The sequence below is a fragment of the Bombus pyrosoma genome, linkage group LG18 (genome assembly GCF_014825855.1).
Source record: "Bombus pyrosoma isolate SC7728 linkage group LG18, ASM1482585v1, whole genome shotgun sequence".
In the NCBI taxonomy this organism is placed as follows: Eukaryota; Metazoa; Arthropoda; class Insecta; order Hymenoptera; family Apidae; genus Bombus; species Bombus pyrosoma.
The window spans coordinates 950064-975813 of NC_057787.1; the positions used below are offsets into that span (position 1 = coordinate 950064).

General features: G+C 48.2%; 1 protein-coding gene and 1 long non-coding RNA gene across 4 annotated transcripts in view; one reads left to right on the top strand and one right to left on the bottom strand.

Annotated features, from left to right (window-relative positions):
* Nucleotides 1-1442: 1442 nt before the first annotated feature.
* The window catches only part of LOC122577274 (homeotic protein ultrabithorax), a 140645-nt gene continuing 116337 nt past the window's right edge, over nucleotides 1443-25750 (top strand). For all 3 annotated transcript variants that reach the window (XM_043748499.1, XM_043748500.1, XM_043748501.1), the window contains exon 1: nucleotides 1443-3719. In XM_043748499.1, coding sequence (XP_043604434.1) covers nucleotides 3044-3719 — 676 coding nt within the window. In that variant the 5' untranslated portion in view covers nucleotides 1443-3043. The remainder of the gene's footprint in view (nucleotides 3720-25750) is intronic.
* On the bottom strand, nucleotides 5296-10502 carry LOC122577278. Its single transcript, XR_006320194.1, has 6 exons — nucleotides 10362-10502; nucleotides 8784-9476; nucleotides 8631-8704; nucleotides 8269-8497; nucleotides 5608-5817; nucleotides 5296-5509 (listed from the first exon to the last, which is right to left on the bottom strand). It is a non-coding gene; the product is annotated as an uncharacterized LOC122577278 (long non-coding RNA).

Genomic DNA, 25750 nt, shown 5'->3' on the forward strand with positions numbered 1-25750 from the left:
ATCCAGCGACATTTACATCCCAATAAACATTCCCGATACTGGTGGCGGCGCGCGCCACGGCGCTTGCCCGCTTCCCTCACGAACCTCACTTTTACGGCGTTTTAATTGTACGGCCGTAGTCTAATTGGTTCGTAAAACGTCCGAGTATCTCGTAAAAGACGTTTATGATAACATTCTTGTCGTTCGTACTCGCAATCGCGTCATCATCGAATCCACGGACAGACTTGGGAAACCTCGGACCGGTTCGACCTGAAATCCACGAATCCGTACGAGAGGGAAACACGGCGTTCCTTTCGCTTCAAAATATTTCCACCGTCTCTTTCTCTCATTCTCTTTCTGTCTGTCTGTCTGTCTCTCTCGCTCTCTCTCTCTCTTTCTCTTTCCATTCGTTTCTCCGTTCGTCTGGCTTTGGCAAATCGCACGTCGATCAAACAATCTTCCGTCGTAAAAGTCGATTCGCAAAGATCGTTTTCGGCAATGACGATAATCGCAAGGTGCCTCGTTGATGTTGGTCGTTTGAACGTCTGAATGGATCTGGCAGCGTTAGTTCGCGACGAAACACAGAGGTGGCGGTGCACGTATCCCTAGAAGCTGTGGGGGCGCGGTGAGGGCCGGAGGGACGGAGCGGAGCGGAGAGGAAAGGAAACGTTGCGTGACGCGCGTGGCGTGCAGCTTTCGCTCTACCGTACGGTGGCCGGCGGTGTCCGTATCCGCGGCTGCTCGCGTGTTTTCACTGGTGGGGGTAACGCGGGGCGGCGCCTAACCAGTCATGGGCGTCGTTCCAACTTGGAACTACTTTCACATGGCGTAGGAATTTTCGTGCTGTGCCGGCGTGGTACTCGTGACGAATTCAATTCTGATTGGTCCTTAAGCATAACCTCCTCCCTTGGCACCCTGTTTTCTTCCCCCTCCTCCTCGCAGTCCGATCTACGCGGGCTAGCACCTCTCGTCTCCCTCTTAGCTGCCGCAATTTCGCATCTTATTCCGTCTCTCTCTTTTTCTCTCTCTTTCTGCCGCTCCTTCGCCGTTCCCCTGCCTTTCTCTTTCTCTTTACCTTCGCTTCGATACTCTCGCGTACCTCTTACACCCCAACGTAGCGGCAACATGTATTCGTCTCTTTTCGATGCCATCGGTTATCCGCCGTTTCCGACCCTTTTATTTTCTCGCGTCCCGGCGATCCTCTCCCATCGGCTTCTCTTCGCGCTTCTTCCGATCTGGTCGATCTTTTCTTCGCCCTGTTATCTAGTTTTGGTGGCTGAGACGCGAAAACGCGTACGTACAATACCAGGCGGAGCACACCAGCAACGTGTACGAATTTAATCTCGCGGCACGTCGTTGAGTTACTCGAACGATCAACAGGGGGCGCTGCGTAGTCTAATCGAGAGGAAAGGAAAGAGAGAGGAACCGGTGTGTGATAGAGAGCGCGGCAGAGACAAGACGAAACGCGACGCGTTGTCGAGAGGTGGAGCGAGACGGATCGAGAGGGCGAGTGGATAAGCGTGGAGGGGGCGTAGCGTGGGGGGGAGGGGGAGCCGAGCGACGACGGAGCAAGCGAGAGAAGTCGGTTATCGCGTCGGAGAGGGGAACGACGCGTGAAAGACAAGGAGGAAAAGCAGCGCGCGTTCCTCGTTCGCACAATAGAGTTAACCGTGAAGAGTGTGCGCGCGCGAGTGAGACGGTCGCGGCTCACGAACGAAGAGAGGGAATGATAGTGGAAAAGAGAAAGAGGAGAAACGCTGGGGCTGGCGGACGAGTGACGGAGAGAGAAAGAGCGAGGTAGAGCGAGAGAAGAGAGACGGGAAAGTCGGTGGTGGAAGGAAGAGAGGTCGACGGTGAAAGAGAGAGAGGAAAGGAGGCGAACGAGCGAGTAAGAGACGGAGGACGGTACAGAGTGGCGGTACACGGGGCGCGAGAAAAGCGGTAGTGTGCCGTGGACCACCGCACTGGCATACCGTGGTTCGTTACGATCCCCTTCGTACGTCGCTTCGTACCGAACCTCGCAGTCATCAGCGAAGTCACATTTCGGCTAGTGCTAGTGCAGTGCGGACAGAGTCGGAGCGGTCGCTTCGGTCCTTTTAAAAAGTACGACCAACGTTTACGAGACACGCCACGGGGCCCCGGGCCTGTGTCACCGATAACACAGCGAGAAATATCATATCGCACAGAAATCATTTCGATACGACAGACGCACAGAGGAGAAAGAGAGAGGTCTTTCGCGAGGGAGAGATCGTCGCGTGCCGGCCGACCGAACCGTCGACGGGCGCGCACGCGGTAGAGAGACCCACAGCCAGTTTTATAGCCCGTCTTATTACCCCGGTTTATTGCGTCGTAACGGTTTAACGATCATCGCTCGTTTCCACCACCTAGACCGCCGGTTTACACACTTGCCGGTAGCGGTAACCATAACAAGCCCATAAAAGCCCCCGCCGCTGCCATGAGTCCCATTCGGAATTATACATCTACGGCCTACTGACATTGACACTCTTGGGTGCAACCGCTTATACCTACCGATGACTTTTATGACCTCTTAAAACGGTTTAATGCCCGTTTGCTTGTCCCTCGTCGACGCTGTCACCTGTCGCCAGCCGCGTCAAACAGCGTATCGGTGCTCGACGCGACGCGCCTACCTCACGCCTTTTGGCGCGAACCACCACCGGACACACACGGAGTAGGAACGACAGCGACCACCACGACCACATCGCCTCGACAATTCTCGCCTCTCGTCCAACGATCGTCGGGGTGCCTTTCGAACGGTGAACGGACCTTTTCCACCAACTCGGAGAACGCGAACGAGATAACGGGTCGCGCGGAGCATGGACTCTTAACATCGCTCGTGACTGGCCACGCAACAAAACACACGATCGTGTACTCGGCGGCCCTCCTTTTTCCGTCCTCTCGAAGGATTCGAAGAGATCTCTACGGAGAACAGTCGTCTCGCGAACACGAGGCCCTTGCCTTTTCGCCTGCTCGCCCTCGCGTGTTATTTTTTTTTGTTTCTCGAGTGGCGGTGTTTCAGTGCAAGTGATTCAAAATACCCGGGATAATGAACTCGTACTTTGAGCAGACTGCGGGTGGCTTCTACGGAAGTCACCACCATCAGACAGGAGCCGCCAGTCAACATCACGATCCCGCCACAGCCGCGGCCTATCGAGGTTTCCCTCTCGGCCTGGGTATGTCACCTTACGCATCTACGCAGCATCATCATCACACGTCCTCGTCGTTGGGCATACATCCAGGCGGAGGTACGAACACGAGACCACCTCAAGATTCGCCGTACGACGCGAGCGTCGCGACGGCCTGCAAACTTTACTCCACGACACCGGAGGCGACCGGACACACCACCTCTTCCTATTCGACCACAGCAACCAAGGACTGTAAGCAACAAGATCAGGCATCGGCGCATCAGAATGGTTACGCTGCGGTGATGGCAGCCGCGGCCGTCAAGGACGTTTGGCAGTCAGCGACCTCGGGGTCGAACAGTCAGAGCAATTCGGTGGTCCGTCCTTCGGCGTGCACTCCAGAAGGGACGAGGGTTGGTAGCTACGGTGGTCTCGTAGGCGGCGACCCGGCATCGAGTCCTGGTAACAACAGTTCCTCGAGGTCCCTCACGTCGTCCTGGAACACCTGCAGTTTGAACTCGTCCGCGAGCCAACCGGTTGCCACGCAACTACATCAGCAACCCACCAACCATACCTTCTACCCCTGGATGGCTATAGCAGGTGAGTTTACATTCATAAGTTCTCTCTCTCTCTCTCTCTCTGTCTCTCTAAATGTCTCTCTCTCTCTCTCTCTCTCTCTCTCGTCCAACGATTATCATAACAACCGTGATGAAATATAGAGAAGCGACCATACGATGCTTAGGGGAGAGAGAACAGCAACGGGTCGGTAGTGTGTAGAGAAGGCCACGTGGTCGGGAAAGGCGTGGTGGATCGAGTTTACCCAGCTCCATTATACGCCAGGCTAAATCGCCCTCGTCGAACGTTTCACGGTCAACGTTCGAATCGCGTGAAACTTACGCATCCGATAGTTCGTATCGCGTCTCTCCTCGATTTTCTTCATGATATTTTCGTCTCGCGTCCTTCCATTGTATCTCGTGTAGGAGGGAAAACCGGGAGCGGGAGCGACACGGGTTTCAACGCGAAAACCCCGCTCTATGTTCGCTAACCCGATACATATCTAAACAAATCATTCCACCCCTTGGTTCCGTTCTGAAAAATAGAAGACACGAGCTGTATACTATTGTCGAATGTAAGTTGCTGTTGTGTTGTTACGTCGAAACTGGTCGTAATTTTTTTCGGTCGAGTCTATTTGTGTGTCGATTGAAATACGACGTATCCGTCATGAAGCGTAGCCGAGATAACGGATTTATAGTTGGCAGCCAACTAAAAATATTCCGTTGCCTTCTGCGCGAATGAATGCACCGCGTGCCAGGGGGGACGGGGGTATCGGTAATAACTAACTCATCCGCGTGAAAGCGACGCGCAAAGTGTCACTTGGAGTTATCATTAATGCGTGCGCGTCTGCCTCTTTGTCCGAGGAGGCGCCTCTCTCGAGCGCGCGCCTTCTTTCCACCCCCCCGGGGTCGTTGGTAAAAAAAGCGCGCGCACACGGTCTCCATTTCACATTCGAGAATTTCGTCTCTCGCTAAAATTAATCTTCCCCGCATCTTCCATCGATCTCGAGCGCCTCTTAGTTTCGCGTATCAATTCGTAGACTCGACCGTGAGACGTACGAGGCAAGCCAAATGGGTTTTTCGATTAATACAGTATGTTAGCTAGAATACTCGTTACGTTCGCTGTTAAGTATTTGCTAAAAGTAGAAGATCTATTTCCGATCTCTGAGAAAGCCAGAGCGAATCGTAGTTTGCTCTACGTATCATGTACGTTCGGCCGTCGTACGTTTGCCCGTACGTCGCGTATTCTCGTGCAGTTCGCGTTCGAACGTTGAAAACGAACGTCAGATCGTGGAAACTCGGTCGTACAGCGATAAAGTTACGTCTGGTGGATAGATAGAATGGAGTCAAGTGCGTGTAAAATCGTTGGGCACGTCGAGTATAATGGGGAAGCCCTCGTCCAATTGGGGTTCAAGTGCCTTCCTCGTCGTACTCACCCCTCCGGAACCACGAATTCCGGTAGTCAGCTGTTTCTAGCGATGTCTTTGTCCCCCTTGCCGAGAGGTTCCCTAGCTGGGTCTCGCTTTGTCGTAGGCAGATCCAGACCTCTCCAACTCTATCTCGCTTTTTCGACACCGCCTATTCTCTACACCAACTCAGCTGGGTCTTAGACCGTTCGTCTTTCGTAGTTTGGTCCTCTCTTCTTACCCCCGTTACCTCTCATTCTTCGCCGTCCTGTTTCACTCTTACCTACGATCTTCTTCTCCTAGCCTCCTTCTCGCGCCCTTTGGTCCGGTTTAAGGCCCCGCCGTTGTACTCTTCCTCCCTTTTCTGTCTTTTTTTTTTTATTTTATTTCCTCCTCCCGCAGGAGAACCACGCGAGAGGAGAACCTCTCTCTTTATGCATACAAAAGGTGTACAGATTATTTTATGAGCTTTCGTGACGTAGGCGCGTGCTTATTCAAAGACAAGAAACGGGATTTTATTGAACGAACCTTATTCTTTACGTCCTTCTATAAATACTAAATTCAACGGCAGAAAGAATTTAATATTCAAGGAGGCGGCGGTGTTGCATCGTTCTCGTTCCATCTAACGTCAAGTTTCGGCCACGGTACCGGCTCACGGCCCGGAGCAAAGAATCCTCTCAACCGGGCGTCGTTTTGCTCGCGTATTCCTGAATCAACTCGGCGTCTTCCATTCAATAACTGCAACAAGATTTATAGTCGATGAATCGTGCGGCTAGCGCGCGCGCGCGCGCACACGCTCGTTTTTCGCCTCTTCGATCGACAAAGCCGGAAAACGGTTTGCCATTACCTTTTTGCGTTTATCGCGGAGGAGACACGGAAGATTTAATCGTGCGATTAGAGAGTGTGCAAATCGGGTCGACGATACGACGGAATGCGGCGATCGTAGGAGGAATCGTAGGAATGGTAAAAGGCGATTGATCGGCTAGGCACTCTCGTCGAACAGGTTTCTCTATGCTCTCGCGAATCGAAAGTCGTTGACTCATTTAGCACTAGCCGGCAAGTGCTCTTCAACATCGCCGGCTACAATCGATACACGCGTAGCAAAATTTATCGATACAGGATTATGGATTATTTCGTCGTAGATTAAAGTCTCCTGGTAAATATAGAGCCATCAATGTCCTCCACCGGTGTTCGTTGCTACGGCCTACACAATAAATAATTTAGCTTTATCGACACGCACCTAAGGAACCGATCCGTCCACGAGGGTTATTGCTGTCGGTTTGCCAAACATGGTAAAAACACCGATTCTAGAAACGACGGAGGACAACTATTTACTATCTTTATATCTATAAAGATTTCTGTCTCCGTGTTTTTACCAAAAAAAAAAAAAAAAAAAAAAAAAAAAAAAAAAAAAAAAAAAAAAAAAAAAAAAAAAAAAAAAAACAAGAAACTACTTTTCACCTCTCCTGTCTCTAACTTTCGAATATCTCGTCTGAAAGTTTAAGACGTGAGAGAAATATGGCCCCTTCTTTACAAGGTGATAGTTTTTCTAAGTATTGTACGAGGAATATGAGTGTGGTGGTGGTGGTGGTCGTACGACAAACACGTAAGATGATATATCTTATAGGATGATTTATCGATCTTCTAACGGTATCCACGTTAAACGTCATTGGTTAGTATGCGATAAGTGATTGAAGAAGTGATTATACCGCCCAAATCGCACAAATCAGTAACGATAGACACGGTATCATTAAGTTCGTTTTATTGCGGATTGGTGTTACGGGAACACGATCTCGGGACAACATTAACGCTCTTGAGAGAACTACCGCGCCGCGTACGCCTCACGATCGGCCGAAGAAACTTGATTGCACGGAATGCATTTGTATCATTGGCCGTGATAAACATCAAAGGGTACACGCGCTTGAAATTCATTGTGATTTATGGGTGCCGGCGAAGCGTCCGTATCGCCACCGTTTTCAGATGTAAATGTCTCTCTTATTAATGTTGCGGTAATGAAGCAACATAATATGCTATCGGGTGTATAATGAATCGTCGTAGATATAGAGCCATGCTTTTATTTGTATAGACAACGTTTACTTAGATAACGTTTTACGGAGGAAAAAAGAGAGAAAAGATGAAAAGAGAGAGGAGAATCGCTCATATCTATCTGACAATTATCGCGCCGTAAGATTGAACGGTTAGTTACATTTATCGAGCACGTTCCTCTTCCACTGGATGGCAATTTTACAAGACGCATAGACTCGATTCACAAAAGGCTTTTCTGTCCGGCGGTATCAGTTTCTGGGGCTGTTTCCAAATGCAAGGAAAATTTATGGCCCCTCATTGAAGGGTCTGGCCCGCGTCTACGAGGTAATTAGAGGGCGTGAAGACGGAGCTTCGAATACTATCTCTGTACATCCCCACGGTTCATTTATTTTCTGTAAAACTGCCTCGTCTTCCGACGGCGTTCTTCCTGCCAACGTTAATTTCAGCTGTTATTCCGTCTTCACGGTAATTCAGAGAGGTCGATAATCCATCGATGTGATAAAAAGAAAAGAAAAAAGGAAAACATCGATTCGATTATTTAATTGTTTTCATTAGCCTTGTTTAGACTCTGCTTCTCACGTTTCTCACAAGTTCGATTTTATGAATGTTAAGCATAATGCTAATTTCATAAATAAGGCATAGGTGTTTCTCATTATGGACTGAACGGTAAAAAATATAAGAAAAAGAAATATCAACGTTCTTGGCAGAAACGTACCGTGAAGATCAAATCGTTCGATAATCCAACTCTGCTCCCTCGTAAGGCTGACCCTCCGAAATTGATTAAAAAAATGCAAAATACGTGTTAGAAGTCCAACGAACCGGTATTGTATATCCGTGTTCTTTTTTTGATTTACGCGCATCGATATCGCGTGGTGGTTATGGCGGTCTTTATTGGGCGGTTCGTCTAGTCTCGGCACCGTGTACGAACGGATAGAGAGCTAACAAACCTTGAACTCTTGTGCCGAAGCAGTGGGATTCCCGCGTAAAAGCCACGTGGTCTCACCCGCTTCTCTCTTCCTCTTTCTTTCTCACTCTCTCTGTCTCTTTCTCTCTCTCTCTCTCTCTTTCTCTCTTTCTCTGTCGGGTTGGAAACGAGTATGGTGCTACTCGACGATACGACGGTTGCCAGTAGGTGTTACGTACCTCGGGGAGCAACCTCGTTCAATATAAACCAGCTAGGAACAACGCTGTAACCGTAACGTTGACGTTTACGACGACGAAATCGTGGCTCGGCTCGTTTACCCCTCCCTCTTATGTGCCTCCGCGCTTACCGCTATCGTCGCTGCGAGGCTCGTCGGTAATACAGAGCACATATCTTTGTGTGTATCGACCAAGATCGTTCCGCGTCTTCGTGTGTGGTAGGAATGTTTTGCTGGAACAGAAACACGGGCAAGTTCATTGTACAAATCATTTATGGGCGGAAGATTTTTACGGATTCGTTTCACGCGACCGGCTAATTATCGTTTGCTGCCGAATCGTCTCGTAAATAACAATAATCGACTCACTTTCTTTCCTTATGTTTCCACTATAATTTTCCCTCGTTGGTCGTTTATTTCTAACGTTTATCCTCGATAGGAGCCTGAAAAATGTTTAATAATTAATAATCATACGGGCATAAACATACGCGTAGTTGTTTCGTATCTTTCAAAATTGTATACCTCAATGGCTGACAAACATGGCTGAGAGAACTTCCCTCTTGATGAGTGGTCGATGTTTCCGGTCGCTTCGTTCCCGTATACTCACGCTTCTACGACGCCTTCTTTTTTACCAACCATTTAAGGCGCTAATTTACAATTGGAAAATTGAAAAGATCGGATCGTGGACTTTGCGTCGAATATAGGCGTGCGTGTTGCACGCCCGTGACCAAGTGGTTCAGCCTCTCCTACATATCGAGGCACACGAGTGACCAGCGTGTGAGTGCGTGTTATGAACGTGTGTGGTGGTACGCGAACACTAGCGAACCTCGACCTAAAGAGGCAAGCCAAGTAGGTGCGTTCGTCGTGTATGGAGGCTCCGCAGCCCCTTTCCATGTGTTGCTCCGTTGGCCCGGATGGAGGATGACGTACGAGCCTCTCCGTATGACTTACTACGCCCTTTTCCCTTCTCCACGCCCGCCGCTTCTGCGTACTGTTCGCTCAAAAAACATTCGGGTCTCTGAAAATTACGTGGCTCTTCACATTTGATCGGGATTCCATCCTGCTCTTGCCTCGTTGAATTCCTCAAACGCCACTTTTGCCAATGATACGACTGAAGAATAGCGAACAATTTCTCGCTCTTGTAAGTATTCTTCCTTTCGTTGCAAGTATTACGTAATAATTGTCGTTGAAATTTTGTAACGTTACCCAGACTTCCTGAAACCACGTACATACGTTGGACACGCGAAAGGAGCATATTTTCTGCGAATTCGTGATTGGAAGAAGAAAGCTATGTAGTCTGTTTTATATATTCAACGAGAGTTAAATGCGAAGGTTGTGGTTAACGTAGCCGGAAAAAAGTCGTTTCTTTGCGTCATCGAACGTGTAACGTTTGTGCCTGCATCTCGTCACGAACGAGGGTAGTAACATTTTTGTTGTAAATTTCCTTTTTACACTAGGCAGAAAAATTGAAATTGTTGGTGTTTTACTCGGGAGAAAATAAAGGATAGGGCAAAGATGTTCGTGAAAATAGTTTTAAATCGCGCGAGATTACAAGCTGTTGTTCGATATTCTCCGTACGTAACATTTCGTTGATTGATTTTTAATTCGCGTTCATTAACATGCCGTGCGGCAGTGCGCTCATTGTTGCGAAAAAAGGCCATAGTCGGCCATAGTGAGACAAAATGCCGTAGAAGCGTGTCATTAAAAGTAATTGTAAACATCGATCAAAATGTATCGGGATATTCGCAATTTGCATATGCCCCACCGCATAATTTCACCCTGAACCCCGAGTATCGTCGATCAACTTTTATATTTTGCTGCGTTATAACGTGAAAATTTTCAAGAGTATTAATCACGGGCGTTGCAGATTCACCGCATGAAAGCGTAATTTCTGATCGGTCGAATCACTTACATCCTGTCCCACGTTTTTCTCTTACCGACAACGTGCTTTGCCACTTATAAAAGTCCGTAATATTATTTCACGCAATTGGTAACGCGCTGGTCAACGTTCACCGGAACTTAACATGCGCGGAATAATCGCGATTCCGTTTCGATACGATCTACCGCCAGTTACCGCTGAAGATTATTTCAATCACTTACCGTAACACGTAAGAATATTATTGCGCCGATTATCTCTATTTCTCTTCGTATAGAAAAGACTAGCGTGATGTTTGCTCCAACCTATCTCTCCTTCATTGGGACACCGACGATGAAGACGATGCGAACGCCACTGAAGTAAAGTTCGTTTCCCATAAAGCAAAACAAATGATCGAACACGCTATAAACATGGAAACAAAGGTAGGACGCAGCAGTATGTTTACATCGCGACAGGGACAGGAAATGTATGCGAGCACGATTATAAGATAAACAGAGCGATATTAGTGTATGAACGCTACACCGGTATCTCGTTCGAGGATCGAGAGAAGGACACACGTACATGTGTTGCGGTAGAGGAGGTGAATAGGCAGGGCAACAAACGACGGCTTGGAAGACGACGATGGTCTCTGGTTACGTCTTTATCGAGAGGCGGCGAGAGATCGCCGTCGTTCCACGACAGTAAACGACACAGGACTCGATGGTAAACAATAGGAATGGTTTATCGGTGCCTACGAGCTGTGTGGAAGAAAAGAAGCGAAGGAACGTGAGTGGCGCGTAACGCGCGCGCAAAGCATAGGTGCTGATCGCCGCACGTTCAGCCGGCAGCGTATAGCGGCTGCCTACCAGGGTTCTCAATTTGATGGACGAGCTGTTCGCATGTACGAACTCGTGTGCGCTGGCTAGCTTTTACACACCGGCAACAGCTCATACGCTATCCGACTGTTTTGCAAATTTCATGCGGGAGGAGTTATCGCCGTCGTGGCCCGGGATTAATCCTCTCTCACAGCGTGCCGTTTGTTGTCAATGGCTATTCATCAATTACCCCGTGTTTCTCAGATTGTTGTTTCCGCAAAGAACAGAGGAAGACAGGCTGCCGAGTAGTTAGGCTCTTGCCTCAGTTCGATCTCTATCGATCATTATATCGCGCTAGCGGCTAGACTAATGGACCCGTGTGTTTTGGCACGAAAGAAAACGCCTGTAAACCACGTCGACGAGACGTATTTCATTGTGCAGGACGTTAAACGAGAAAAAGCAGGAAGCGTTCCGGTGGGTGGAACGCTAAATAGAAGGACACGATGGAAAAAGGGAAATTCGTTTGATCGCCGGCTGGAGATTTCAAGGCTGCTGACGACAGAAACGCCGCGCTTTTGATTGGTTCGGCTTCTTGCTCGTCTATATAGCAGACTGCCATTTCACTGCTGCAGGCTGAGATAATGCATACTTTGGATCGGCCGCGCTTCGTAGGCACGAAGAACGTGTTTAGGTGCTCGACGATCGGAACGACTACACCGCCAGACAAAGGATATGTATACCTGTGTGCCCGCAAGCAAAGAAGGATACAAGGTAAAATAATTGAATCAAAAAGTGTTCCTGCTCACGTTTTTGCGGAATACTTGCCTCTGCTCTTGCAGATGAAGACGTACCACGTGCATGAGCAGCGTTCGCCGTTCAAAGGACGAAAATAAAATTACCATGTAGAAATGAACGTCCGAAGAGGGAAAGACGCATCGGCATCCTACAAAGTTGTCGTAAAGCGTCACGCGAATCGTTCGAATACTTTCACACGGACTACAAAAACACGATTGCGCGTTATTTATTAGAGGAGGATAGAGAAATGGTGGATTCGTGGATAAAAGAAACAATTTACATACATCGAGTTGGCTAAACGTTTCTTCTTCCCATCGATCTTCCATCGTTGCGTTACTTAGGGATTCGACACGGTGCTTCGGCGTACGTGGAACTCGTTGAAATCGATGATCGCGCCGCATCGCGCGACTGTATCGTACCGTTTCTATCAACGAACGGATCGCCGAGAAGAGAAGAGAGGAGAGGAGAGCAGGCGTATGGCGTGGCAATGTGGCGCGATCGTGCGTACTGGAAAGAATATTCGATCGGTTTCTTCGCCGTTTCTCTCCTCGGTGTCCCGATTTCTTGCAGCGTTTCGGCGCCATCTGCACTGTCGTCGTTGTGGCGCGTATTCAATTAATACGCGTCGATGTAATCGGGACCCGTCGATACCGCAAATAGACTCGGACGTTCGTAACTCACGCAACAGTTTTTACCACGGCAAACCTGCCTATAGCACTGCCGCCTGGTCTGCCGATGGCCGGCCATTACAAACACCACCTGCCAGCCTAAGCTCTCTCTGCGATCTGACCGTAAAATGCTTTTGTATCCGTTGCTCCTTGCCTTCTCCATTCCGGTCAGGTTCTACCAATCCCAAAGGTACGAGCGTAAAAAAGTTATGAATATCGAGCGGCGGCTAATTGCCAGTGACATCGATACACTTTATCTCGAGCGAACCGGGACACGTGGTGTAGCCAGCATTCGTGAATTTTACCGTAGGCAGAACGTACGAACAACGCAGTCGTAATATGCGCATTTTAACACGCTTTTTCTCCTTTTTGATTCTCCAGCTATCGGTTGTCGCCTTGTACGTGTGTTTACGTAACAAACTCTTTATGTATACGTTTACTTCGTATTATTTCCTTGTCGTTTCCTTCGTTACATCGATCAGCCGGTAAATGTACGCTGCTTTCCGCATTTTCCTCAATTTCACGCGTACGATCTGCCGTCGTTTTAACGGGGCATAAGTTAGTCCCGTGAACTGCGGGAACTGAATCGAAACGTTTATTTCGTAGCTATTGACCGCCGACGCGGGTGGGAAAGGACGACGGACATAATTTATCCAGCTGAAACCTCTTGACCTTTTAAAATAATTGCTTGATCGTCGCTGTGCGCCGGAACGAAAATTTCTTAATTTTACCGCCTCTTTCCCGTCGTACGCTCCATGATGTACGATTCTATCTGGCGTTTTTAAGCGGACGCGCATAAACGACTCGTCGGCCGCTTATCCTTCGGGCTCTCGGTACAACCGTTACTACCTGCCGGCCATATTAATCGTGTTGTGCGAACAACGCGATTAATAGTATAAACATTCGGCGGCGGTCTCCTCTGTATCTCCGTAACCTAGAAATAGTCAGGAACGTACGTGCCGTCGATCAGCGTCCGATGAGAGAAAGAGATCAAGTCGAGAGCAAAGTAGAAAGAAGAGGATAAAGAGAGATGGAGCGGATTAATCAGTGGGATTTAATTAATTTTCTCGAAGCGCCACCGAATTCCAGATGCGTGAATCACGCCATCGACACTGCACTTCCACTCAATGAATGCTTTACACGGCGGCGGTGCATGGTCGCCGTACGGGAGGGGGCGAGTATCTAACCATGGAGTCCTTTTTGTGCTACTAAAAACGTACGGACAATCATTCGTCCGTGGCGAAATTACGCATTCGTCACGTGCGCGAGACACTGCGCGTATGTTTTATCGGTATGCGTACATGGCGCGGCGTCGTGTGTATCAACCGGCGAATAGAGTGAAAAAGAAAGACGGAGACAGGGTTAAGAGAAAAGGGGACAGCGAATGGGGTAGGAGGGGAGGGGGGGAGGAGAAAGAGGAGCAAAAGGAGCGAAAGAAAGAGCTGGGACAACATTATCCCGCGATTAAGAGTCTCGGTTAAGAAGCGTATAACTCAGTGACATTACGCGGTAACCGTTCAACGAATATCAACGTAATACATCGCTCGTGCGGTCGCCGCTCGTGTAGACTCGCGTGTATACGGCCGTTTCGTGCGTGTGGGTATACGGTGTTGCGCGAGCGCGACCGCTTGCACGAGATCGCGACGCGTGGAAAAGTTATGACGTATTACCTGCGCGACATATTTATTAAACGCCGGGAACGATATTAGGCCGGCGTGAACGGACATTATGAGCTTAGGTACGGACAAGCGTTTGTTGTGCACCATTAGCCGAAGAAATTTACGGCTACCGTAACGCTGTCGCTCTCGGCTTGCTGCGATTTTTCTTTTCTCTCGCTTTCCCCTCACACACGCACCCTGTCCCTTTTTCAATCCGCTTCCTCTACCTATAGCGACATACCAACCCTGTGAAAGCTGTTTCTTCTTCTATCGCGTTCTTTCTTTTTCGAGGCAAACAACTTTGCAGGATCGCGACCACGATTTTTGCAGACGACCAAGCTTGTCGCGGAAAACGCGGATTATTTGACGAAGACCTTGAGGATCTTGTAATAAGATGGTGCATGCAGACGATCGTGTGGCGTCCGTAATTCCACGTAACGTCGTAATAATAGCGGTGGTTCGAGGAGCTCGCGCGTGCCTTTCGAGAGGCCAACTCTCCTCCTCTCCTTCTCTTATATGCGCATTGGTATCGCGATTTCGAAATCTCGATCTGGGATACTCGGTTTCGACGAGTGCGTCGTGTTCGATCTGTGGTTCCCGTGCAAGGGAAATCGTGGCGGCAGCGCCGATGCAAGTCGCGGAAAGGATCGATCAAACGAGCCCAGCTCGATTTCCTTTTACCCAACCTATACGGAGAGAGTGGAAGAGCAAGAAAGAGAGAGAGAGAGAGAGAGAGAGAAAGGGAGGGGATCTATATATGGGTTAATTGGAGAGTAGCCGAAGGCTCGAGCCGTCCGAGAGGGGCCCTCCGAGTCATTTTTACAGGCCCTTCTTGCGCGAGATGGTGATTTCGGAGAAAAAGGCCCGGATCTGGCCGTTAAATTGAAAGTTCGCAGAAAACGTCGACGACGAGCGAAACAATCTGCTCGCGGCGTACAATGATACAAAGATCGCCGAGCTTCGTTGCAACGCTGCTTTCGTTATGACACACAGATCATACCGATATCTGCTTTTCAACACGTTGACTGCCAGACGAATTTTCCATGGTTTGCCCAAGGCGCCGACGTGAACTTTCCATTGTGCCATGCATATTACGTTGAAATATCATTTGCAGCTAATAAAATGAGTTATAAAATCACGCTTGTGGCATTTTTCGTGGCGAGGGCCCCGTGGTGACCCCCACGGCGTTGTAGACAATTATTACGATTGTCCTTTTTTCAAATAAGCGTACTTTTGATATTTGCTGCGTCGCCGGGCACCGGTGGCCCCCACGGCGTTGCAGACAATTATTACGATTGTCCTTTTTTCAAACAATCGTACTTTTTTAACATTTGCTGCGTCGCCGGTTACCACGGCGTTATAGCCAAATCGAGTGCCGGTCACCGGTGACCTCGACGGCGTTGCAGACTTATTACGATTGTCCTTTTTTCAAACAATCGCACTTTTAATATTTGCTGCGTCGCCGGTCACCACGGCGCTATAGCCAAATCGAGTGCCGGTCACCGGTGACCCCCACGGTATTGTAGACAATTATTACAATTGTCCTTTTTTCAAACAATCATATTTTTAATATTTGCTGCGTCGCCGGTCACCACGGCGCTATAGCCAAATCGAGTGCCGGTCACCGGTGGCCCCCACGGCGTTGTAGACAATTATTACGATTTTCCTTTTTTCAAAGAATCCTGCTATGTACTTTTAATATTTGTTGCGTCGCCGATCACCACGGCGCTATAGCCAAATCGAGTGCCGGTCACCGGTGACCTCCACGGCGTTGCGGACAATTATTACGATTTTCCTTTTTTCAAAGAATCCTGCTATGTACTTTTAATATTTGTTGCGTCGCCGGTCACCACGGCGCTATAGCCAAATCGAGTGCCGGTCACCGGTGAGACGCCCATGGCAGTCAACGCGTTAAAAATTGCACCGTATTCCGCTCGCGAGGTCTAATTGACCGAAGGGATAAATTTTCCTCTTTTACGTTTCACTTGCAACTAGCGTGTATTCAATCACGGATTCGGCTGACCATTTAACCTTAACCCTTGCTTGATTTGATCATCGCTGCCACGCTGATAGAGCGCACAGCGAAAGGAAACGAACTTTTTCCTGTACGCTAATGAAATGAAGTAAAGTCTACTCCTATACGATAATAAGACTTACGTGAAAAATATGATTCGTTTATGCGGTTTCATACGCGCGAATGTAATACACGTGAGGTACGTGCCGGTTAGAATTAACGCAGCGTCCGCCATGCGAGACATAGAAGGGGAAACGAGAGTATGCAGATAACAGAGAAGCGTTGATTTGACGGAAGGTGTTCGAACGGACACAGGAAAATGTAATAGGCTATCGTTTCTCGTTTTGCAAAAGGAAACGAACGAGGCACGTTCATTAGACGCGGCGAGATCTCGAGCGGGGTCTCCGGGACTTTTTTCTCGGGCCGGAGCAGGTTTTCTCTAGGAATGCACGCAGAGTCGGTTGTTTGATTTATGGCCGTGGTTAAAAGTAGTCTTGCATCTAACCGCATATTATATATTACACACGAAGCGAGCCTTAGACCGGAGCTGCGCCGACCTTACCACGTATTTACTTTTAATGGAAATCCATGTATCGATGCGGAGGAAACACCGTTTCCGGGCATCGTGTTCTATTCCTCGACGCACGCCAGAATAGCTGCTGTAACCCTCGCTATGTTTATCGCGTAAACGGCTCATAGTCGCAGCTTATCTTCGATTATTCGCGGAAAGCAAATTCCACGCATCGGCTAGAACCTTCAAAATCTGGCTATTCTTCGAGTTAATAATTCATCGGGCGAAACGGATCGGTTTGACGCGATACCTCGTACCTGTCTGCCGCGCGATACTTATCGCTGTGTTTCTAAACTGGTTCTTCGGCCGTCTATTTTAGAACGACAGTATGCGGAATATTTTAATTGTTTTATCTATTTTCTTATATTCCTACGAATATATATCCATTAGCTTGATACTCCGTAACAAATTGGTGTAATATTTTACGTTAACACGTTCGAACACTACTCATTTAACACACGCGCGTTCTATTTCGATCAGCCTGGTGCGATTGACTGAGAAAAAGAAAATCCTCGTGAAGCTACGACGATCCGAAAAACGTTTTTGATAGGCCAGCCTGTTCCATCTTTATTACGTAGCACGTTGGTTTTGCCGGCCGAGGGAAAAACGCTACGGTGTAGTCAGGGTGAAGGGACGCCACGGCGAATAGACGTAAAAGTCGTTGGACGGCGTCGTAATTTGCCTGGACCTGGCAATAAAACTGGCAAACGGTCGCGTAGTCACGTTCGTCCTCCAACACGACACTTTGCACGGAAAAGAGCAGCTACGCGGACCTGAGGACTAAGCCCCCTGTAAGGCTTCTTGATCCACGTTGCTCCGCCGTGTTGCACAAGCCAATAAACAGGGTTTGTATAGCGACGAAACGAGAGCGGACCGTTAGCTTTTTCTTTTTTTTACGAGGGACAGTCATAAAACGTCCGGACGAGGCAGGCGCGACAATGAACATAACTGTTACTTTTACCTTCTTTTAAACCGAAACCGACCGGCTCTTCCGGGTTCCAGCGACGTCGCGTCGACCAGTCGAGCTCGATCAGTCGTCGATACCTAGTCGCCTTGCGTCGGCCACGTTCCCTTCTCAATCGTGTTTCGTAATCGTAAATTCCACTTATCTCGGCTTAGATCCGACCTCGTTGATTTTTATTACGCTGACATATTTCGTGCATACATTTCCCTCGTTTCCGGTGGCGGACGATCTTTAACAGCGTTTTAGGATAAAGAACGGGGGGATAGTTGTAGAAAGAACGGTTCACCGATCGACTATCGTGCCAGTGTGTCCGACGAAAATTTGCCGCGAGTGTCGGCGAGTAAGAAACTCTACTTGAAGCATCGTCCAGCCAAGTTGATTCCGGCCACAAGAAAAAAGAAAAAAGGATATCATCAGGCGGATGGTGTAACGAAAGGGGTGAAACAGGGCCCGGGAAGAGCCGGGAGGTGAATCGTACAAATTCGATACACTTTGTACGCTATTCTTGGACAGCATCAACGCAAACGCCTGCGTTCACGCCCCGCCCACGAGGATTTACGAGAGAACGCTGACACGGTGTGCGGTAGCGAGCAGAGCAGCCGGGAAACGCAGCGATGCTTCGCGTCACATGCGCGAAAGAGGAGAGCGACCCCGCGACCGATGCTGAGGAACGGGTTCCGCGCACCAGAGATTGGAATCGGCTCGGTCCATCTATCGTACGATATTCCACGTTGATCAGCCTTGTTTCATTCTCGACACCAGTAGACCAACCGCTGCCAAATATTCGCCATATATTTCATTTGTCTTGAAACTAAATTTCCGAATATATCCGTCGCGAGCAAACGATTCTCGCCAGCCTTACGTAAGAGGACTGGATGGTCCATAGCCCCCGGGAAGAATTTCTCTCTTCCAGTTCCTTTTTCTCGTCCGCGTCATTCCATGATCCATACTTGAATATCGTTAGTCTTGGAATATTATAGTTTGACTTAAAATGAGAAACTCTCTTCATTAGCCCTGCCCTTCCATGGCCGCGCGAAACCACACGAAATTCCTGTGGCCGATTCGTGACATTCCTTCGGACGAGTCGCTGCTTATTGATTAACCGCGCGCCAAGGTGCATTCAATTGCAATAATTGTAGATTTCAGTAGATTTCTTCGTAACGCGATTACCCAGAAGTGGAACAACGTTTCCCGTCGGACGCTCTCGCGCCGCCTTCCGACCACAGTTTCGTAATTTTTCGAATAAATTGCTTCGTTAGAATTCTACATTTCGATTTGTTTCGTCACGTTCGATAGCTTCCAGTTGTACAGGTACTTTCACGCGGGACAAATTCCATGTGGCGTGTAGATGGGAAAAATGCACGTAGCCTATAGTGAAGCTACAAAGTCGGCAGATAGCTGGTCCGTGGCGGACGGAGAAGGCAGGCCGCCACGAAATTGCCGTTCAGCCTGTCGATTGCTCATTACTTACTCTTCCTAACTAAAATTACACCTTTCGTCGGCATCGTCTCCCACGTTCCCCGTTCGATACGGCCGATCTTGCCGCGCTCGATTTCGCGTCGAAGCGCGCCGATTCACACGCGAGCGCGCACGCGTTCTCGGCGGCAAAAACGTAAAACGCGCGTGCACACGATCCTATCGTGAATTTTTCAGTATTTTTCATTGGTTCGTGCTGACCGGTCGAGAGTCAGCGGCAAGAAGACGCCGACGACGAAGACAACATCGTCGATATTATTACCGTGATAACGAGCACGTGGATCGACTAGTTGCCGCTTGCTTCGGCCCCTCGTACCACCTCCAGGGTAATGCCTTTCCTCGTCGACTCGCGCGGCCGCTCGGCTCGCTTCGCTTCGGCGTCGTTTCGTTCGGACCGACAGCCTAGCAATTTATTCGCGAAACTTAAAATTTGCGTGAAACGAAAGTGCCGGTTTCGATAGGAAGCGCGCGGTTGTGGTAGGTGTATCTCTGTCGAGAAGGTTCTTGCCCCTTTTCGTGCATCCCCCGTGCCTTTTCGATTCGTCGTTTCTCGTCTCTCGTTCGCCCTCGGCCGCCTTTCGTTCTTCTCTTTTCCCCTTTTGCTCTGTCGTTGAACGCTTTTCTCCCGTTTACTCTCTCTTCTACAACACACACACACACACACACACACACACACACACACACACACACACACACACACACACAAACGTGGTATTAGCGTGGATTCCTTCGTGCACGTTTATTATTTTCTTCGCCCTCGTGCTTTTTTTCATCGAGCCTCTCTCTTGCCACACTCTCGTCGTATCTTGTATCCACGTTTTCCTGTGGACCCGTTGCACCGTTCCAACGATCGTATCTTCGAGCAGGCGAACAGAGAGAGACTGGAGGCCACACGGTATCGTGAAAAATTTCCCGTGCAACCGTAGGGAGACGCGCTCGCTCTGGTAGAAGGGGGCAGGCAGCAAGAAAGGCGGCAAAATGTAAACCAGTTATACCGTGCACCCTTTGGTTAAACTGAAACCAAGTGGTTTTATAGCGCCGATCCGTCTTGCCGTGCTATAACGAGTTCGTGACTCGACATAATACGATAACCCCCTAAATGTGTTGAACTTGTACAGAATCGCGCGAGCGCGCGGGTGCACGCGGAGAAACAGAGAGAAAGAGAGAGAGAGAGAGAGAGAGAGGGGGAAAGACGGCGAAGAACGGGGTAATAAAGAGTGCGTGGCGGAAGACAGGACAAACTGCCGACAGTGGCTCTTCTTCATCCTAGAAGGTGAGATAGCGGGCGTAAATCGCGCACACCTAAGAATCATTGCTTTAATCCAGCCGCCGCGAATGTCTTCCGAGTTTCTCGCGCAAGAACTAGGCTGCCAACACTTTCGATGGTTTCGCTATGATGTTGAAAACAAGTGGAAGAATTTCTCGTTCGGGGAATAGGCAGATTCGTGAAATCGTCGACCGTTTCATTCGAGTCGTCTTCGATTTGAACAGATCTGTTCGGTACAAGGTGCGGAACAGAGCGTTAACGAGTCGATACTATCGCGTCGATCTAAATACGCGCAGCCATAAATTAATAGCCAATGATGACTATCTTAATGCGTTTTATTCGCACAAGGCTATGGAAATTGCTACAAGAAAAGGGAGGGTGAGGAGTGCACAGAGCGGAAGAGAGGCCAAATTAACATCAGCGGTTCTTCCTCTTTCCGCTTTCCATCCGAGCAAAATCATTCTTCGCTAGTATGGTATTCTTTATCGTGGTCTCTTTAAGGATCATATTTCCGTTTTGCTATCAGTTTCCCCTATGTCCATCGATTCTTCGTGCGATGTAACGATCATTAAAAGTTACGTATTCGTGCCTTAAACGGATTATAATTAAAACAAAGAAGAATTAAGTTGACGCGGTATCGCAGTGACGAATCTTCGACGTTAGCACGCCGTTTCTATTACGATAATGTTCAGCTTGGATACCATTGGCAACTGTGTAGACTCCTTTGTAAAAACTGCTCACTTTTTTATCGATCTTCATCCTCCAGCACTGCCAGCTCGTTCGTAAATTTCCGTGCCCCTTTGTGCACGACAAATCCTCACTGTCTTCGAGAACCCAGGCATCGAACGGTTTACTCGAGGCGTATCGATCGCGAACAAAAACAATATTGCTATTGAGATACGTATAATGTTACGTGCTGGACTAGGTTAGATGCGTAATAAAGATACTCGTATGCGAGTATCAGTGTGTGGAAGTTGTGTGCGCGCTGCGTCTCGAAAACAGACGAATGTAAACAGTTCAGTTATGGAAAAAAGTGGTGAGACGCGTGCAAGCGTGTATCGATGAATATCTTAGAAATCGTCCACAAAATAAATATAGAATCGTTGTAATATTATTTACAAGCGTAAATTTAGCGTTCCTATAACATTATTTCGGTTAACAAGATGCACAATTGCCGACAATTGCAATGGCAAAAAAAGGTTGCAGTTAAAACGAAAAGCGCTGGCTCGCGAGATTATTGAATAATGGACGCGGCCCTCGGGCCACGTCTGGCCGGGCTCTCTTTCCCCTCAAGATCCTGTTCGTCCGAGGCAAAGCTTCGCTAAATTCGTTACCGTGAAGGAATGTCCTAGCAACACTGCTGATGACAATAATGACGATCATTACGGTAACTACGCGAACAATAATAATACGTTCCGACGCCGGTACACACCGCGCTTTTGTTTAAGACGTCCTCGACGAGCCATCGTCAAGTAAAAGCTTTCTCGCTTTTAGCCGCGAACTTGAGCGCATCCGCGACCGATCGATTCGCTCCGCGATCTTTCTAATGCTACGTCGTGTACGCGTTTCGTGACGAAGAAAAATTCTAGAGCCTGGGATAATGCAACGATGCGGAACTGCGCTCGAATAATTTACATCGAACGCGTTGAACTTTCGACAAGCTGAAACAAGGTGAATTTATAAAGATGCGCGCGCGCTCAATGCGTGTTAAAACGCGTCTGATCGTCTGCTCTTTCACCTCTTGGCGTGTAAAGGTTCGTATCGATATACAACGGCTACAAAAAGTACTGGCTCACTCTTGTTATCTAAGGAAACATTTTTCCTTTTGCTAGTACATTGCATATTTTTGCGCATTCATGCGAAATCTGAAGGTGCGAAAACGATAAACAGTGTAAAAGATGTTTGCGACATCCAGTGAGTGAAACAGGTCTTTGCTTATATTTCATTCTTCAATGACATTAAACTTGTCTATTTATCAGATTGCACGTTTCATTTTAAGAGTATCAAATCTGTGGAAATAATTAGCCACTAATACTAAACTCGATATAGTTGAATCTGATTAATTAATTAGCAGATTAAATAATGAATAAATAATATATAATAAATAGCGTGTTAATGCTTGTTTTAGTCATCGTGCGTAAAAGTGTATGGAAGGTTCGAACGCGCTTGTCGGAGACTTTAGCAGTGTGCGAAGGAGCGGACGAAAGAAATCGAATTTGGCAGAAAGATACGCGGTGGCCTCGGAATCGCGCGAGCACCGACTAAACATCGGGGAACACGGGCATAAACATTGTTGGAAGATACGCGCGGAAAGGGGGACAAAGAAGCGCAGAAAGGGAAGAGGGCCACGGCGGAGGGGCATTAAGATGGACGGTGCCAATCGTATGCTAATAAAGTCACCTTCGGGTTGCTCTTTTTCTGGTTGGAGGAAGTAGTCGGTGTATGTTTTGTCGTGCGGCTATTCTTCACCACGATGGAACTCGTGTGGATACGTTTGGAGACGCTTCGTGCGAACGCGTGACACGCTTCGATCTTTTTACGCCATTCAAAATAATCCATTAGAATAGAATGTAGGAAGAAGTGGCATTTCGCGTTGTTGCTCGTATTCGACGCAACGAATGCTGACATTTCAGAACGCCAGTGAAATTGCCGTTCTTTCCATCTCAGACAATCAGCCCACGTGTTAAAGGGACTTGCGTTGGAACAAAGGGAGCAACAGAAGCATTGTTCCACTTCCATCGTGTTCACCGCGGTATATAGTTCGGGCGGATCATTTTTCTAGATACGCGACGAGACCAGGCAAGACGAGACGAGGATGGTAATCTTGCAAAACGCGTGGACGTGCATCTAATGCATAGCGCGAGAGCGCGGCACGGTATACAGCGAACGCAGCAACTGGCTACGTATCGCGTTACATCGGGTCACGACCTCTATTATATACATACCTGCTTTCTTCCTTTGACGGGACAAATTATTAGAGTTATATCATTGCGAGCAGCTCGCAAGGTCGTAGGAGAGGAAGAGGCTGAGCAGAAAAGGGGAGGGGAGGGTGGTGGGGGCGGTGCGAAAGAGACAAGGAAAGAAATTGCTAAAAAGGAACGTCTTCCGCCGACGATTCCTGATAAATTAATCACTTTTTTCTGCCATGTTTGCTTGTCCGGGTACACTAATTATCGCGGATGTAAGACGATCGCGTTCTATCTTCGGCTTCGAGTGCAAAGTTCAGCTGTGGGAAACGATTTTTTGATGTACGACGCCCAGACGGCCTTCGGCTCGCTTCTATGCCTCCTCGCCCTCACTTTTTCTCTTTCTCTCTTCTTATACGAGAGAGAGAGTGCCGTCATAGGAACTTGTTCCTATGCTTTATGGGTCAAGAGTCCTGCAAGCGCGTCCATGCTACCTACTACCTTCCAATGGGGTTCGTACGCTTTCCTAGGAGTCAACAAACTACGCAACTTCGTACGGTTTCTCCAGTATTCGCACAATGGTCGTCATTTTCATGTTCTTTCTTTTTTAACCTTACAAAATTGATCAATAGAATTTGATAAATAGAATTTTAATCTACAGCGTCACAGTACGATTGTGTTCCGAGTATCGTGAAAAATATTTAAAAAGACGGTATTTGAACGTGTGGAGTGAAACAACAGTAGAGTGAAAAGCACGCGACTCGAGTGCCATTTTTAGTCTCGGAAAGTTATTGGTGCGGCCCGAACCGTCCAGGGGAGCAGCGAGTCCGTCCATCACTGCTCTTCCCCCACTTCGTCAATTGTACCGACCCTTTCTCCACTGGCCCATAGGCCCACAGAACCCTGTTCCCTCGACCACAGCCATCTCTCGACATAACCACCGCGCGCCGCGATCGTTCGTTTTTTCCATTCGTCCTTCGGCTCGGACTATGACGACCGACGTAACGCTATCATTATTGGCATGGTATTTCTTCCTATGTTTAAATTCCTTCATCCTTTTATTAGATTACCTAGTCGGGTATCGGTCTTCGCGTTCGTTGGATCGTAATTACACGTGACGAAAGTCGCCGAAAGATAAGGACGATTTTAAATGACGCGGACTCGAACGGAACCGGTGTCGTTTTTAAAAAAAAGTGGGAGAGGAAGTATTTTGTACGACAGCTACTTAGCATTAGCAGAAATAACAGGTCGTTGTAAGTAAGCCAATAAGTCTGATTAATATGCAGAGAAATTTCGTGGCTTTTCATCGATGTCCACTTTTTTTCGTTTATTGTGTCAGCTCGCGAGTTTTGCAACGAAAGCAAGGAGAAAGGAAGAAGAAGGAAAGGAGAGAGAACCGCGTAGGTATGAGCGATTCAGAGACCGGTTGCGGAGATCTCCTCACTCGTGGCTCACCACTTAAAGTCGAACACGCATCTCATTATCCATGCCCATGGATTTAATCGTATGTCTGGCTCTGCATGCAGGTGTGGTTAACCTACCCCTTAATCTAAGGGAATATGCTCGATTTTTGCATAATTGTACCTCCGCGCGAAGTGCGCGCCGTCCGTTGCGCAAGTGTGGATTGCGTTTAAAATTTTATGTAAGTTTGTGAAATGAAAAGAGGATAAAACGAAGTGAAGGAGAACAAGAGGAGGTAGGAATAGTACTGAAAGGAGGTGGAAGATGATGATGAAGAAGAAGAAGAAGAACGAGAAGAGTGAAAAATGGGGAGGAGGGAAATAAAGTGTGGCGCTCGAGGGATTCTTATTCCTCGATAGACCGCTACGGGATTAAAATAATTAAATATAAAGGACATGCCGCGCCGGAGAATTCGCCTTTGCATTGCCGAAATAACTCGCGGTGGGACAGATACGCGAAATTGCCAGTTAATGAAATTCGTGCGGTTAAATGCGTCCCCGGTTGCTTATTCTTCCGTTTCAGATTTCCCGTTAACCCCGTTTAGGGTGGCTGCAGCATTATCCGGCGCAAAGGTCGAAGCATCTAATTTGCCAGGGAATTTGGAAAAATCACTTTTGGCCGGAAAGGCAGTCGGAGGCAGGACGCGTTCTCCTCCCCCTGTTTTAAGGTCGAAAATGGCAGGGGTGGGAACTGAGGCGGTATTATCAGCACGCGCCGACCCTTGTGTGCCCACTAAATTTGCGAAATAACTGCCGGAATACGCGTATACGTACTTAACCTGCTCATCCTTCGGTCGGCATGTAACGACCTCCCTCTCTCTCTCTCTCTCTCTCGCTCGCTCGCTCGCTCGCTCTCTTTCCCGCGCATGGAGAAGCGATCGTCATCCCGTACTTGGATCCCGTAACATTGCATCTAAAAAGTCGAGGAAAAAATTAAATAAGCAAAGAGAATAAGTGGGATACAAGGCGAGTAGTGGACCGAAGAAGACGTTGTACTAATGAAATTCATAAGATTCAACGGGAGAATTTCGTTACGCGTA